This window comes from Etheostoma cragini, chromosome 20 (genome assembly GCF_013103735.1).
Source record: "Etheostoma cragini isolate CJK2018 chromosome 20, CSU_Ecrag_1.0, whole genome shotgun sequence".
In the NCBI taxonomy this organism is placed as follows: Eukaryota; Metazoa; Chordata; class Actinopteri; order Perciformes; family Percidae; genus Etheostoma; species Etheostoma cragini.
The window spans coordinates 12,284,630-12,300,805 of NC_048426.1; the positions used below are offsets into that span (position 1 = coordinate 12,284,630).

Sequence of the window (16,176 nt, forward strand, 5' to 3'; positions counted from 1 at the left end):
TCTCTCTCTCTCTCTCTCTCTCTCTCTCTCTCTCTCTCTCTCTCTCTCTCTCTCTCTCTCTCTCTCCCCACCGGCTGCCTGCCCGTCTTTACTGTATTATATGTTGGCAGTATTCAGGGAGTCAGCACCGGCAGATCGTCAAACCAACAACAATTGTAATTTCCCATTGGCTTCCAGTTCTTTGTGGAGCAGCTGCAACTGTTGGTGAAGATAATGAAGACAACAGACTAGTTTACTTCCAGATTAGTGACAATTTTACTTTTTATTTTTATTTTTTGCATCATGGCCAATTTGTTTTGACGAGAAAATCAAGGTACGTTTTTCATTTTTTTTTTTAATTATTTATTTATTTTTGATTTTATTTATGTTTATCTTGTGATTTTTTATTTTTTATTTCTGTGTTATTCTAATTTATTTAGTCAGGCTTATGTGGTTGTTATTGCTCAATACATATTATTGGATCAAAACTGTATTTTGAAACATCATTTAAGAATTTATTTTAATGTACCTATTGCATTCACAACGGGTTACGTAATGTTACCCAACACTGTGTCTGCTCTTCAAACTAAATATTTTTCCAAAATCTTAATGCAAATGTAACAGTTAGTAATTAATATCATCATTACTTACATCAAAATGTAAATGGATAATTGGACCGATACATGCACTCTTTCTTTTTTGTCCCTTGATGCTAATTAATCCAATGATTAGTGAGAAAACAAAACAGCTTAATGCTGACCTGCTTTAATTAATAAGAAAGCCTGTCTGTCCTACATACTTAAGGCAATGATTTCCCTTGAGGCGTCCTAGGTTTGTCATCAACTGTTCAGTTTCCCACTATTGTCTGGGATGCATCTGCTCTGGAGTCAGCTGGCTGATACACAGATTCCCCAAATATCTCCCAGCAACAAAAGCATTTTGTGCTACAGTGTATTAATTATTAATGTTACATTTTGTGTTTTCAAACAATTGCAGAATTGAATGTAATAAGATGAATTTAGTAATGACTATTATATTCTTTATGGGGGGGAAACAATTGTTTTTTTCTTCATAGATTTCCTTCTGCATGGATGTAATGCTGTTAGACCACATACCTCTCTACTGAGCATCTCTACAGCCACAAACCAGCCATGAGGTCGGCTTTGCAAAGGGTAGCAGGCACCACAATGAGTACTTTAACAACAGGTGTCCAGTATCTTGGCTCAAACGACGCGATCTACGACGACGCCTCCATTGACTCCAGTCTAATAAAGAACCGATTCCACTTTGAGAAGCCTCACTCTGCCTCGATTAGCAACTCCTTTCCCGGACTCGTCCCTGGAAATAAGGAGGTCATTTACAGTGGCCTCTCCCCCATTTTCCCCACAAATGTAACAGACTTTCTGCTGATCAATGGCACCTCTCTCAGTGGAGGGGTGGCACAGTGTGGGGAGGACTCTGTGGACAACATGGAGTGTTTTATGATACTGACACCCGGTCAACAGCTTGCAGTCGTCATCCTGGCACTCACCCTGGGTACATTTACTGTGTTGGAAAACCTCATGGTGCTGTGTGTGATCCTACACTCCCAGACGCTTCGATCTCGGCCTTCCTATCACTTCATAGGAAGCCTGGCTGTGGCTGATCTAATAGGCAGCATCATTTTTGTCTACAGCTTCCTGGATTTCCACGTCCTCCACAGGAAGGACAGCCCCAATATTTTCCTTTTCAAGCTGGCCGGGGTCACTGCCTCATTCACCGCCTCTGTTGGCAGTCTGTTTCTCACTGCGATTGACCGCTACATCTCCATCCACAGGCCCATGTCGTACAAACGCATTGTCACAAAGACTAAAGCAGTGATTGCCTTCAGTGTGATGTGGACCATCTCTATCGTTTTCTCACTGCTGCCGCTCCTGGGGTGGAACTGCAAGCGTCTCAACTCTGTCTGCTCGGATATTTTCCCTCTAATTGACCAGAAGTACTTGATGTTCTGGATCGGGATGACAACTATCTTGGTCTTGTTCATCATCTACGCCTACATGTTCATCCTCTGGAAGTCACACCACCATGCTGTTCGCATGCTGAGCCGCAGCTCCCAGAGGAGTGTAATTGTCTACACTGCAGAGGGAACCAAAGTGCAGACGGTGAGGCCCGAGCAGGCCCGGATGGACCTCCGTCTAGCTAAAACCCTGGTTCTGATCCTGGTGGCCCTTATCATCTGCTGGGGCCCACTTCTAGCTATCATGGTTTACGACCTCTTTGGGAAGGTGGACGACTTCATTAAGACTGTGTTTGCCTTTTGCAGCATGCTCACCCTGCTAAACTCCACCGTGAACCCTGTGATCTACGCCATGAGGAGCAAGGACCTGCGCAGGGCCTTTCTCAACATCTGCCATATGTGCCGGGGAACGACGCAGCCTCTAGACAACAGCGCAGAGAGTGACTGGAACAGCAGGAGTGTGAGAGCCACCGCGGGTGGGGCGGGGAAAGATGGCGCCGGTTGTGGAAAGACTCAAGTAAAAGTAGCCCAGGTTACTGTTTCTGGAGTGACTGAGACTTCTACTGCAGAGCCAGTCTAAGAAAAAAGCTGCCCTGCTCTGGTATAACTGTGAAGTTATTGTAGAATAGCCCACTAGTGCACTGCAGGTTTCTGTTAATGTGAAATGGGCAAAAAAAGACTTAGAAACAGAACTGAAGAGTTTTTGTTGCTTTTAAGCTGAAATCTGTAATAGTTATATATTATTATAACCAGCTGTGTGGTAGAGTATAGTCACCCTGACCATCCTCTAAAGCGTTGTGAAAGAAGGTCCGCCAAGTCTACACAGCATTCCGGGATGGGAGAAAAATGTGCTCTGGTTTATTGGTATTTCTCTAAACCAATCACAATCGGCGCTCAGCACCGTACACAGGTATGGTGTGGTGTCTGTGCAAAATAGCCTTGGGAAGGTACTTGTTCTTGTTGAACATGGGCATGTAGGGAGGCGAGTTCTGGAATTAAAATGGCTGTTGAGTGCGTGATAAGAATTTTATTTAAAAAACATAATATAATTTCATTTTCAATTTCATAAATTCTAGTTTGGAGGATGTTCCTGAATCGAGTTTAGAATAACAACACAAATAAACCGGAAGGTCAGGAACATCTGGCAGAATATGAGGGAACAAAACCACCGGTTTATAACCTCTGGTTGTCGATATAGACTAGGTGCAGTGTGAAGAGACTCTACAGTGCATTATCTCTTTACTTTGTTTCGGAAAAATAGGTTGGTAAGTTGCACAATCTGATTGACAATGCCAATTTGACCTTATTTCATTTAGTAAACAATATTGTCGTACCAGTTTTTTCTGCAACAACAGTTAAAGTTACAGATGTCAGCTTTAAGTTAGAAAATATGGCACGTCCTGTCTTTTTCACACTATAGCAATATTGTGGCAGTAATGCAAGTTGAAAATGTGTCTCTCTTCGTGTAAATGTCAGTTTCCAATGACATTTCACTGCTTGTAAGTAAAATCAGCATCCCATGAGTGATTTAAAATCAGCTATTGATGATTTTGTAAGACCATGATATTGTAAGATTTGGCATTTTTATGTTATTTTACTATGTTTTTTTGTTTTTTAAACTTGTACTTTGTAAAGCAAAATGATGAGGCAACTTTGAATATGAAAAGCTTTTTGAAATTTAGTCTGTAGTGATTTGGGAATGTTACATTGCTGCTTATTTCACATGTGCTTAGAAAACCGTTACAGAATTTTGTGAGAAGCTATACAGCTTTGGTATTGCTGTGAAGCCTCCATTGTGCCATTGTGTCTCAAAACAGTATGTATAAGCAAGGACATGTATTCAATAAATCTATGAAATGTGTCTATTTCATCATACTTTTGTCAACATATCTGGTGTCTTTCTTTCTCTATATAACAATAAAATCTCAGCAAACCCTCACATTTGCACCTGTGGCTAATAGTGTGACTGTGTGTGACTGTATGTTTATTGCTGTGTGCTGTTGGATTGTTTGACTAGATTAGATTCATATGTATCGTCATTGCACAGAGTACTGAGTACAGAGTATTGAGACATCGAAGTGTGGTTTAGTATCCAACCAGCAGTGCAAAAATTAGTAAAGAGCAGGGTATTGTAGAAAAGTATAGTGGCAATTTCAAGAATATACAGTAAAGGGTATAAGATGTATATATTATAAACATGTACAGCAATACAGTAGGCAAAATATATAGTGCAGGTATAAGTTCAATTATTGGCAATTACCTGTGACCCCCAACCCCCAGTTCCACCAGAGGAGAATTTTGAAACTGTTTAACTTGAGGACTTTTGGGCCTTAAAAGATGAAAATATTCCTCCCAACAAAAAATTTAAAAAAACTAAACTAAAAAGTTACTAAGAAATAAACATAGTTTTGTGTACAGAATATAGATTTTATCCACTGTATTATAAAGCGAAGTCAACTGTTAGGGTCTGTGTTTTGTATAAGACTGCCCTCCTGTGGAAATAAAAGAGACATAGGCCAATCCCAAAAAAATCCATTGTCTTTATTATTCCCTTTGGTTTGATACTGATCACACAGATTTATTTAGTTGTAGTTTATCCAATAGTACAATGCGGTTATAATGTAACCAAATTAAATAAAAAACTTGAATTTCGGAAAATGTAGCCTATAATTAGCACAGCGTAAACCTTTCATTCCTCATCTTTTACCCTGTTTTGTTTTACTACATGTCCCAGAGGTCTTTGCAGCACATTTCGCACGTGACGTCACGGACCGGAGAAGCCGACAGCCCTGTATCAAAAACAAGCAGCTAAGTTAGCGTTAGCTAGCTCCCCAGACAGTTGGCCCGCAGCCAGCGGATCGTCACCTCAACTTTTGGGAAGCAACTTTTAGAACAACACGAGTTGTTGATCACAGTTGAGCAAACCAACTCCCCCCCGTAAAGGTAAGAGACAGTTTAATTCAAATGTACACCAGAGCGCAATGTTCTAGCAATTGTAGCCAAAGCTAACGTTAGCTTTGTTTTCTTTTGATTATTGGCTAGCAAGCAAAGCTAGCGTTAGCTTGTTAGCAAATATTTAAAGCCTCAGCTGCGCAGTATGTATAGCATGTATTCTTCAGCGATGGAAACTTATTTAGCCGAACTATTGACACTGTAATGAGCTAATTGTTTCACAGAATAGCCATGTTTAGCAGTTAACTGAAATCATGTTATCGCTTCATTATTGTTGTGTTTCGGTATTTTTGCACCCCCTCACACTTAAACAAACTGAAGTCATGGCGTGTGGAGCCACCCTGAAGAGGACCATGGATTTCGATCCGCTGATGAGTCCTGCGTCCCCTAAAAGAAAAAGATGTATCCCCGTGTCCCCATCGTCCTCATCCCCTAGGAAGTACCTCAGCATGGAGCCCTCGCCATTTGGGGAATCGTCGTCAAGGCTTAGAGCAGGTAATATCAACGTTACTAACGTTAATGTTGGCCTGCTTGATGGCTAGCCATGGGGCTTGAGATGCATTAGCGACACGTTAAGTCTCATTCTAAAAAAAAACAGACGACAAGTGTGCTTATTAATGTTAAAGTTGAGTTATTGACTCCTAATACGACAGCTGTTTGTAGCCCCATAACTGTCTTTCTTTTGTCCCACTAGAACAAATCCTCAACAGCATCAAGCAGGAGTACAAACGCATTCAAAAGAGGAAGCATCTAGATGGAGGCTACCATCAGTCAGAGTGCGGCTATTCTCCAGGGTCCCCATCCCAGTCGTCTACTATGAGTGTTTCCAGCATGCCAGGTTGGTTGAGTTACACACTGCCTACGGGATAAACTGCGCAGGAATTACTGTGTCATGTACTCTGGCACCCCAGAAATACCACGCATGCCATGATTCTTAACGCTAGGTTTTTGTTTGATTTGTACAGGAACATCCTCTGGAAGTGTTTCTCCTACTAGAAAAGAACAGCCATTATTCACCCTCAGACAAGTTGGAATGATCTGTGAACGCCTGCTGAAAGAAAGAGAAGAGAAGGTGCGGGAGGAGTATGAGGAGACCATGACTTCAAAACTGGCAGGTTGGTACACACAGAGTGAGTTGTTATGACTCGGAACATAACAAAGCAACAGACAGTCCAAAACCTAAAGGTATCCAATTTCAAATCATTACAATTGATAAGCAAGAACCAGTAAATGTTTGTTGCTGCTGGTTGCTAAGCAAAATTGTTGTTAGTCAATTTCCGGTCAAATGATTAATGCACTTATCTTTGCAGCACCATTAAAGTTGTTGTTTTTTTTGCTTGTGAAAGATGATCAGTACTAAATTCAAAATTAAATCTATAAAATGAAAATTGCTTAACCCAAAGTCATGTCTTAAAGGAGTTTTGTCCGACCTGCTGTAAAAAAATTATAAATAGATAATAATAAATAAATTATAGTCTTGATTATTTTATTATTCATTAACTTTTGGAATGATGTTGCATTTATTGAAGTAAAAAACAACTGTGAAACAAAGTCATCAGCGCAAACACCTTGACCTGTTAAATTGCCCTTCATACTTTTTCTGTTTTATCTTTCTTTGTAAATTCAGAACACAAGACATAATAGGTTTAGTTGCAAAACATAATGTGCAAAATAATCATTTTTTGCAATTATTCTTTTTGTGCTCATTAGGAGCCAAAATCGTAATTGCACAGCCCTACTGTGTTTACAGTTAACCAAGGAAACATATCCTCAGAATAATGACACTGTAACAGGCAAACGTTGGATTGTAATTTTACTTTACAAAGCCCGATTTCAATATGAGAATGATTGATTCCTGACCCAGTACATTTTGTATTATTTATTTTAGTAAGATTGTGATGTGTAACGGTTAGAAGACTAGTCTCTGGGGAAATAATATATAGGACCAATGCTCAAAAGTTCCACGTCGCGTTGTACAATAGTAATTCTTATTTCCTGTCCTGTAACATTTCAGAACAATACGACACCTTTGTGAAGTTCACACATGATCAGTTAATGCGACGATTTGGAGAGCAACCTGCAAGCTGTGAGTTATTTCCTCCACATTTCTGCCTCACTGGCAAAAGCATTAGATCTTGGTTTTTGATCTGCCTTTTGAAGTTGAAAGTATAACGTCTGGTTTCTGTATTTTTTTATTCTCCAGATGTTTCCTGAGTGTGGCCCAGACATTTTTGCAAGACGGCCTTCTCTTGCTGCAAGCTATCACGTGATATCTCAAGAAAGAAAAAGAAAAACCTCATTAAGAGATTCAGTTTAGCTAGTTTAAATGAAACTTTTCTTACTGTGCCATATTTCTGTCTTTGGGCAAATGTTTATATACAAAGCCGTTGTCAGTTGTTACCTCTCTGTTGTAAGCAACTAGGTGCTTCCTTATGTAAATGAATGGATCCTATCTCTACCAGTGGCCTATGTTCCTCCTGCTGTACGCGTATCTACAGTTATCTCACTTTTGTAATGATTCCCAGCATTCCAGGCTTTGTCACTTGTTTCATTTGTTACATGTAAATATGATAAAGCAGTGCAAGAGTTTTAAGTAAGGTTTGCTGGTCAATCTGAGAGGTAGTGGAAGAAACACAGCAGAACAGAATATGTTTGCAGTTCATGTTCATTGCTTTTTTTTAAATGGACTAGTTTGATTTTTTTGTTCTCCCTACCAGTGTTTTATTTATTTTGACTTTTGTTTTGCCGGTATTATTTTGAAACCAATGTACTTATTGGGAAATAAACAATAAAAATCTTCCAACTTGTTTTGATGCATGTTAGACATTTCATTTCTATGTTAGTCGTCTTTGTCTATTGTAATAATATTGACTCAAGGAAATGATACCTGACATTTATGCTGTGTCTGCGGTATAGGAACATATTGGTTAAACCACATCAAGATAAGTTTCTAGAGAATCGTATCACTTCAGATACTTGTTGAACATACAGTATGTTTATACTATCTCTGCAAGGTACAATGTGTTTTGCTCATTGCACAGCTAAGAATATAACGTGTACGGTATCCTGATTATCAGACATTACGGCCATATGTTTTATTACAGGGAAAAATACAGTACAACTGAAGGGAGACTGCAGCCACAGTCGTATGTTAAAGACGTGTGCGTGGTTAGTTTTCGTGCGCGGTCAGCAGCCGCCCCAGGTGAGTCGGGCCACATGGTCAGTCTTCTGCTTGGTGGACTTTATGAAGCCCAGAAATTCGAGCTCCGACACAGCTCGGATGAAACGAGCGCTAGAAAACAAGCTAAGGAACATTTCTCAATTGAGTATTATACTCTGGCCAAAGTAAAATCACTTCATGTAATATATTGTATGAATCTACTTGTGTTACATGTCCCTAGAGCAAACAATTATGACATTAAGTGAATAATAAAATGTTGGTGTAGCATGGCGGGAAAAACCCGTTCATAGATAAAGTAGGATACTGTTTGACCTCATCCACTTTCCCGAAATCTGGAGAATCTGGCTCGTTACCCTCAGCAGCAGAAACCACAGTGGCATAGGCCTGGAAGTAAATAAACAGGTTTATTCATGTCAGTAACCAGTCCATTCTGGGCTGATTTTCAGATCAATAACATGATACAGTGATCCTCAGGATCAATGACGCCTTTACAGAATGAAAAACAAATCAACAATCATCAAAGTTTGTAGGGCAAAGGTGCCGGTATTATAAGTTAAAATGGAATGTGTAAGAACATTATCAGCTTTTGTATTTCCTTGAAAGATGTTGGTTGAATTTAATTATTAGACAAAAAGGATTGATTTACATTATTAGACAAACATCTAATTACTCTGTATATAAACTCACTTCCAGCCAGTCGTAAAGGTTAATCAGCCTGCCGCACTCCAGATGGAGTTTGTACACGATGCAGATATCAGGTGCAGCGTTAGAGACGGTCCCATCCTCAGCCTTTAGGCGGTCATTCTGGAAGAAGAGGCTCCGATAAAAGGCACAAGTACTTTTCATCGCTTTCAGTTACTTCTCATGTTAAGGTAGACATTTGATAAGACATGTACCTGAAGATAATAGAAGGGACTGTTGAGTGCAGCCTGAATGGAGGTGCGAGGTGTTGCGTTGAGGTGGCGTCTCACAGTGGCGGAAGAAGTGTAGTAGCAAACTTCATACAGTATCTGAGACTCTGGGGGAGACAGGTGACTCCTAGGTGGGAGAGAGGGACGGAGAGATGTTAGCCGAAGAAGAATTTCTACCAAATGTATGTAATTTAATGCGTGTATAAAATCTTTACACTTTCAGCAGAGCAAGAAGGTAATGTGCCTCACTTCACTAAGCTGTCAATGAAGTCCAGGGCTTCATTTCGCAGAACCTCGAACGGACTCAGGTTCTTGGATCTCCGAGACTCGTTCATCTCCAGCAGCGTCTAGAATATGTAACCAGACAATTTATGGATCAAACACATCAGCAAAGTGGAGAATCTCCCTTACAGAAATACTGCTACGATAATCTTCAGAAAACCATGAAAACCTTCTGCAGCTGGGCCAGGTCCGTTTTCTTTTGAAGATTCTTTAATGGAGAGGTGATACTGTCTTCCACAATGGGGGGAGGTTCAGCAGCTACTGCTGTTTAACAACAAGACGAGATCATTTAAAGGAATTTTGCATAAGCATAACCTACAATTACCATTATTTGAGAACAGAGAATATTCCTGGGTGAATGCGTGCTACTACTTACTGTCCAGCTGCTTAAATTTGGCCAGCATGTCTTCCAGCTGGACAAGAGCACTCTTTATTTTCTTTGACTTGGCGGGCTGCAGAATATCCGCACACCTCTGTAGCAAAGCGATCAGCTCATCTTTAGCCAGCATTCTGGAGCGAAAGCATAGGAGATTTACAATTTGAATTGTACAGCTTGAGTGCCTGACTTCAGACTGGGGTGTTTATGTTTACAATTAAAAGCCGAAGTCAAAAGTTGTTTTTTTTTACTGTATATTAATGGCTATTAGGCCATCGGGATCCTAATATGTTGCCAACTAGTGGTAACGTGTACATAAAGACTAGACTAGGAAGGAAGTACTACTGTGTAATACTCCAAATGTAGTCTATATCCACGAGGTTCCATTTCCGGGATTGCTCTGTTTCCACAAGAAAATCTGCCGGATTTTACTCATTTAGGCCGGATATCCGTTGCCATGGGCTTCCTTTGTGATTGCATTTTAAACTCCGGTCGATTTATGAGGACTATGGTTAACCTGTTCTCAGATCTCTGCAGGGGAAATCCAGACAGCTAGCTACCAAAACAAGTGTCTTCAGAGCCTATTTTGCAGCGGCCCCGCAGCTTTTCTCCGGTGTTCAGCACCACGCGAGACGATTGTGATTGGTTTAAAGAAGTGTGGAGTAGCCAGACTACTACAAATGAGACAAAGGTATGATTACACATTTAAAATTGAATGACCTTAGAAGAATCTTTATTGAAGTGCCTTGAGTCTGCAATGAAGACTAATTATCCTCCTTTTGTTAGTCATACTTGTTGATATACAGTTTAAATATCCAGACTTACTTCAGAAGCTTCATTGCTGACTGGTAATCCTCACTCTCCCATACATTCTTCTCCAGACATATTAAATGGAGCTCTCTGATCTGTAACACGTGGATAATTCAGTGTTACATCAAGCCAGTTAGAAAAAAAAACTGTAACTAAAACTTCAACACTACAACGTTTTTTTGTTTTTTTTTACACCTATTAAGTAGTTATTTCTTGCCTGTTTTCCAAGGGGGTACCGAGGTAAGGATGAGGTCAGAATGTGGAGACACCTCAGGATAGGATAATAGTTCTTGTGATATTTGTGAAGGTCTTTGATCAGCTTTAGACACACCTCCTATTAAAACACAAACAAACTGGAGCATTAGATGTTGTCCAGGTATGTACACTTGTTGACTAATGCCTCAGATATATAGAGAAAACAAAGAATGCACCTTTAAATGAGTGTCATCCGTCAACAGATCCACTTGTTCCTGAGGTTCCTGCTTCTCTACATACCTGGGAAAAACACACAACGTGGACCTGATTTAAAGGCTCAGTTTGAAACCATATAACAGGCTACTAAACCACATGAAAATTCATGCTGTCTGTCCACTAAGAGTCATTGCATATGTGAAAACCAAATTGTCAGTGAATGTGTGTGTGTGTGTGTGTGTGTGTGTGTGTACCTCTTGAACGACAGCAGGTGCCTAATCCTCTCCAAGTCGAGGTGATCCAGCTGCATCACATTAAGCACGGCCTCCTTTTTCTTACAGCAGAGTATACTGAGAGGCTGCGAGTGGAAGTGCTCCAGCAGGGCCAGCTGCACCAAGACAAAACACAAAGTTTATTTACCATGTGTGTGTGTGTGTGTGTGCATCTGAACTAGACAAAAACACACCGGGTACAAACAGTGGATATGAATTGATAAGTAATGGACAAAGTATTTACGTGCTACCCTGTACCTGAATGCCCTTGATAAACTTTCTCACTGAGAAGTCGTGGTAGAGGAAGATGCCAATCAGCACCTGCATCACCTTACCGTTGAGCTTAAAAGGGAACTGCTTTGTCAGGATCAACTGGAAACAGAAAAGACACGTATTACAATAACCTTCAATGGATTTCATTTAAGCTGACACAATAGTAGAAAAACTCAATTGAAACAGTTGTACAGTGATTGTTGCAGCATCCCCCATGATTAGACGTAGTGCAGTACCCAGTATTTTTTTTACAATGCCGTGTAAAATGCTACCCTGGAAATACAGAGTTCTTGCGAGAGCACAATTTGAATTTGCTCAGCGAGTTACTCTGGCATCAAGTATTGCTGCTCATTAACTATACCCTTGTAGTCGAGCTGCACCAATCACATCTGTGTATCTGATGTAGGCGGGCCAGCTCCAATAGTTCCGCTGGTGGCTAAGCGTATGGGCCATTGGATAAGTCACCCTGTGTATTGTTGTGATTGGTCGTAGTATTATCCAATTGTGTGCAGTGAGATTTTCAAATGCATGCCCCTCGAAATGTGCGACTTCCATTACTCGATGCCAGACCCTTGATCTTTCCGATTTGGATCTGGATTTCAAGGCTAGTTAAAATCTGTATGAGTACCTCAAATATGACAGGTTTTATACTTTAATAGTACAACATTGGATGGAAGCTTGGCAAATGTGATCTAAGAGATTAACAGAAAGGCGGTCAGTTCTGGAAGCTCATAACGTGATGCAAGTGTCTCCAGCATATCACCTGAAAGTATTTCTTTTGCACAGTACTGTGTGTGCGAGTGAAAAACTACCTTGTCTATGACTGTGGCCAGGTGCTGTGTACAGGAGAGGGACTGAAAGAGCTCTATACACAGCAGGGAGGACACAGAGTGGGGCAGCATGTGTTGGATGGTGCTCGGTGACGTGGCGATACCGAAGATGAACATCAGGGGAAGACGTTCAATGTAACGGCTGAGGAGAACATGGAGATACAGTTTTGACATTTCAACTTACAAAGCCTAATCAAAACTCTTTCAATAGAAGACCGGATATTCTTAACAAGGTGATGAATTAACTTTTTCCTCAGTGGGTCACTTGGTAGAACACTAGTTAAACACTAATAAGGGTGTATGGTAAGGTGGCTACAAAAGCAAAATTGTTAAAAGCTTGACAGTACGCTGGACTGGAGGAGGCCTATGGAGGCAGTGTACTTAAGGGACAAAGCAGACTTTATTTTCTAAGGAGGCTAAGGTAATTTAACATCTTCCAAACCTTGCTGTGCAGTTTATATCATACAGTGGTGGCCAGTATTTTGTTATTGGCTCTGGCCTGTTGGGGAGGAGGTGTCTGCACGGCAGAAACAGATTGGACAAGCTGATCAAGATTAGGCTCGTTCGAGATGAGCCAGGTGTGCACAGAATCGATCACTGGCGATCGCCGCCCGTCGCATGCCGGTTAGATTTGTGACCGACTTGCTCTGACGTCATGCACACGTACGCAACGATGATCTCATGAGGGCAAAGCGGTCGCAGTTCTGAGACGCAGGAAGCGCAGTTGCTTTTCACCGACTGCAAGACGCAGGCCGATCCAGAGCATGCTGGGAAACGCCGGCCTCTCAACTGATTGGTTCAGAATCGACTCAGCATGACGTTTTATATAAACCTTTTATTGATTTTGAATGGGAGGGATTTAAACTGCTATTTGTCTGATTTAAAGGCCTGTTCTTTACAAACCATATGTTGTGTGGCTGGTAGTTAAGTTTAGAAGTCAGAGAGACTAAATCTGTTCAGGTTATGAATCATATACAGTCTATTGTTTATTAAACTCAGCAACAGATCGCACGTAGAGCATTTTGAGAGCTACTCTGTCATAATTAAAACAACTGGAGACTGTGTACAAGCTGATATTTGGGTCTGATCGGAATCAGACCACAGACTTACTTACTTTGTAAGTCTGAGAGATACATGAAGTCCTTCTTACCAGTGGCTATAAGGTTTTATAATTCATATCAATAACTATGCACTTATGCAAGTAGTATTTAATTATTGTATTTTTACTTATTATTAGGTATAGAGGATATTTAAGGAAATGTGGTGTTAGGTTTGTCTTGAAGCCGCTGTGGCTGTTATTTCCTGTAAAGGATTTATAAAGGATCTATCTATCTAAGTTGATTGTTTTATTGTATTACCGTAAACAGGAGGAGGCTGATGCATTAACAAAATTGCAAGGAAACAGTTACGTTGTTTTAGTTAGATTTTATCGTTACCTGCAGATGAGTATGAAGTCCTGAAGAACTCTAGGGTTGAAAGCCTCTAAATCTTTGAAAATAATTACAACGGGAGGCTGCTGCGGATCGTCTCTGACAGGAGAACTACGTTTCTTTCCAGGAGTACCCGTGCTGGATTTCTAAAGTACAGGGGGAAAATTGCTTTAAGTGCTTTTTAGATGATCAAACTCTTTTTCATGCAACGAGCTGCAAATGTAAAATCATGTACAGTAGTAATGCTTTATGGTCCCACCTTTGTTTTTGTATTGTACCAATGACAGAGTGAACTGAGAGAGCAGTGCACGCTCTTGTGGACCGGAGCACTGGTCTGCTCAGCCTCCTCTTCCTCATCATCTACAGTCACAACCGTGCCCATCAACCTCTCCAGGACCCTCTTCATCAAATGCTTCAATGCTGAAATGATGAAGCAAACAATAAAAATACAAAAGCACAAACTTTAACGGGTGTACGTGACAAAATAGTTAATAAGCTGCAACCATTATTATTCTTAGATACAAAAAAAAAAGAGTAATTATTCTTTAAAATCAAAAGGGAGTCCAATCCTCTAAGACCCTGACCTCCACATTCTTTGGCCTGTACAGAGGCCACGTGAGGAGTAACAGACTGCTGGAGCAGGTCTGACAGACTCTGGAAGGTCATGTCATGGTCCGTGACATTCACACCTATGGAGGATATCAAAAGAAGAAAAATTATATAACTCTTATCTTTGTTACAGTATAATTATTGCACTGAACATGTATGACATCTTCAGACATGTTAGATTACCATTGAAAAAAAAAAAAAAAAATACTCCAAGATATGTCACAAGACTGGTCAAAATAAAGCAATCAAACAGGATTTGTTCCCATTATGTTCTAGATTGGCTGTTCTTTGAATGATCAATCAGTAAATGTCATATGTGCTGCTGCATCGTCAACAACATACCAAGCACAAGTGCCGCTGTGGGAATCTCGCTGGCTCTCATCTGTGACGCCCAGTCACTGTGTAGGCGAGTGGATGAGCACTTCCTCGTGAAGTCCAGCAAGCTGTCCAAGATGTTCCTGTTGAGCTCATCTTGTAAAACCTTGCAAGCCGCAAAAAAACAACATTTGTCAGACTTTATTTACTTACCAACTTCAAGTCTATAACTTGTTTGAGACCCTGTTAGAGGCTATTATTTTAACACCATTGTTTACCTTTGTCTTTAGAGGGTTTTTTTCAAAAATAATCACAGATGGGCTTGTGGAATTGGGGTGGAATCTCTTTGTATTATATAAGTTGTTGAGACACCACTAATGGGCCTCGCAAAGCTCCAAAACATGTCATACATGTTCAGTGCAATGACTATACTGAATAAAATGTAACGTTACCAAATAATTGTTGCACACTACCACCTTTAACCAACTTTTATTGTATGTTCTGTTGGGTGAGATGAGCAACATGTTGCATCTCTGTTGTTACCTCTGTGTCCGTTTTAATTTGGTCCCATAGATACTGACAAAGTTTGAATCGCTTTTCACTGTTCTCAGCACCGTCACAGCCATGGATGAAATGATCCGCTGTGGAGAAATGGCGTCAGGTCAGTGTAACATATCAAGTGAGGATACTCTCATTTAAACATTGACACAACTCACCCAAACTGAGTGTCTTTTTCTTCTTTGCACTTGGCTTAAAAACAAAGCAGCCCTGAAATATCAACGTCCATGTGTTACAAGCAGTGCCAGTTAACTAGGAACATAAACAAAGATACGATGGCCATGTTGTGTCACGACTGCCCAGCTCGTTTTATGAGTTTTATGAGGTTTATGAAGCTATAGCTACGTAACGTCAGAATATTAAGTTACCTTGGACACAGATGAGGTAGACATCTTGCGTGAAACGTTACTGGTTGTTTTATTTCAGATAGATAAGTCAGTGACATGCACTGCCGTCTGGATAAAAGTGAGATTTTGGTTTAAAATGTTGCCTGCCCTGGATTTATTTGACAAACTAGCTACTACTTCCCGCCAATGTGACGTTTCCGGAAAGGGTTGTGTTCAGCCATAGACAGTTGAAGAAAGCTGTGTTCAGAGCGTGTGTGTTCATCTTATTAGGTGGGTGAAGTTTTAAATTATCAGGCATGATTAACCATATTCATTACCATATTAAATATGACAAAAACCTTAAATATTTTAGACTTGGTTAAGTTTAATTGCGTTATTTCTCTCTCTAATGGCGGTGGATTTCTTTTAAACACTGTTGATCTTGAACACTCCCGACCCATTAAAGCATCCCTGGTTTCCCCTATTGGTTTCCCTGTTGTGGCCTCACTGCAGGTCCAAGACCGTTTCCTGTGTCCCGTTTATTGAGATTCAAATGGCAAGCATGTCAAGATGACAGAAGCTACAGTTGATTAAAAATAATTAAAAAAAACATCTTTTGGAAATTGATCTTAATGTCTTAATTCAAAAAGTTTTGGAAAATC

General features: G+C 40.3%; 3 protein-coding genes across 6 annotated transcripts; 2 read left to right on the top strand and 1 right to left on the bottom strand.

Annotated features, from left to right (window-relative positions):
* The first annotated feature begins 49 nt into the window (after window positions 1-49).
* On the top strand, window positions 50-3,917 carry LOC117936343 (cannabinoid receptor type 1B-like). The gene is made up of 2 exons (XM_034859253.1): window positions 50-313; window positions 1,055-3,917. Exon 2 carries the CDS (start codon window positions 1,131-1,133, stop codon window positions 2,556-2,558), a length of 1,428 nt encoding a protein of 475 aa, XP_034715144.1. The 5' UTR covers window positions 50-313; window positions 1,055-1,130; the 3' UTR covers window positions 2,559-3,917.
* Window positions 3,918-4,673: 756 nt separating this feature from the next.
* LOC117936356 (akirin-2-like) lies at window positions 4,674-7,736 on the top strand. 3 transcript variants are annotated; one of them, XM_034859283.1, is made up of 6 exons: window positions 4,674-4,921; window positions 5,252-5,425; window positions 5,625-5,768; window positions 5,896-6,045; window positions 6,945-7,016; window positions 7,134-7,736. In XM_034859283.1, the coding sequence occupies exons 2-6, from the start codon at window positions 5,254-5,256 to the stop codon at window positions 7,142-7,144; spliced, it is 549 nt and encodes a 182-aa protein (XP_034715174.1). In that variant the 5' UTR covers window positions 4,674-4,921; window positions 5,252-5,253; the 3' UTR covers window positions 7,145-7,736. The 3 variants fall into 3 exon arrangements, with proteins under 3 accessions (XP_034715174.1, XP_034715175.1, XP_034715176.1); XM_034859284.1 differs by having other exon boundaries at window positions 4,742-4,921; window positions 5,216-5,425; XM_034859285.1 differs by having other exon boundaries at window positions 4,742-4,921; window positions 5,227-5,425.
* A 372-nt stretch (window positions 7,737-8,108) lies between these two features.
* On the bottom strand, window positions 8,109-15,758 carry orc3 (origin recognition complex, subunit 3). Of its 2 annotated transcripts, XM_034859243.1 has the most exons (20): window positions 15,557-15,758; window positions 15,347-15,398; window positions 15,174-15,271; window positions 14,658-14,796; window positions 14,291-14,395; window positions 13,966-14,126; window positions 13,713-13,852; window positions 12,259-12,418; window positions 11,432-11,545; window positions 11,156-11,289; window positions 10,922-10,985; window positions 10,708-10,824; window positions 10,506-10,585; window positions 9,681-9,814; window positions 9,474-9,568; window positions 9,272-9,369; window positions 9,008-9,149; window positions 8,799-8,915; window positions 8,416-8,495; window positions 8,109-8,222 (listed from the first exon to the last, which is right to left on the bottom strand). In XM_034859243.1, exons 1-20 carry the CDS (start codon window positions 15,578-15,580, stop codon window positions 8,117-8,119), a joined length of 2,160 nt encoding a protein of 719 aa, XP_034715134.1. In that variant the 5' UTR covers window positions 15,581-15,758; the 3' UTR covers window positions 8,109-8,116. The 2 variants fall into 2 exon arrangements, with proteins under 2 accessions (XP_034715134.1, XP_034715135.1); XM_034859244.1 differs by lacking the exons at window positions 8,109-8,222; window positions 8,416-8,495 and adding an exon at window positions 8,496-8,601 and having other exon boundaries at window positions 8,800-8,915.
* Between the last annotated feature and the right edge of the window lie 418 nt (window positions 15,759-16,176).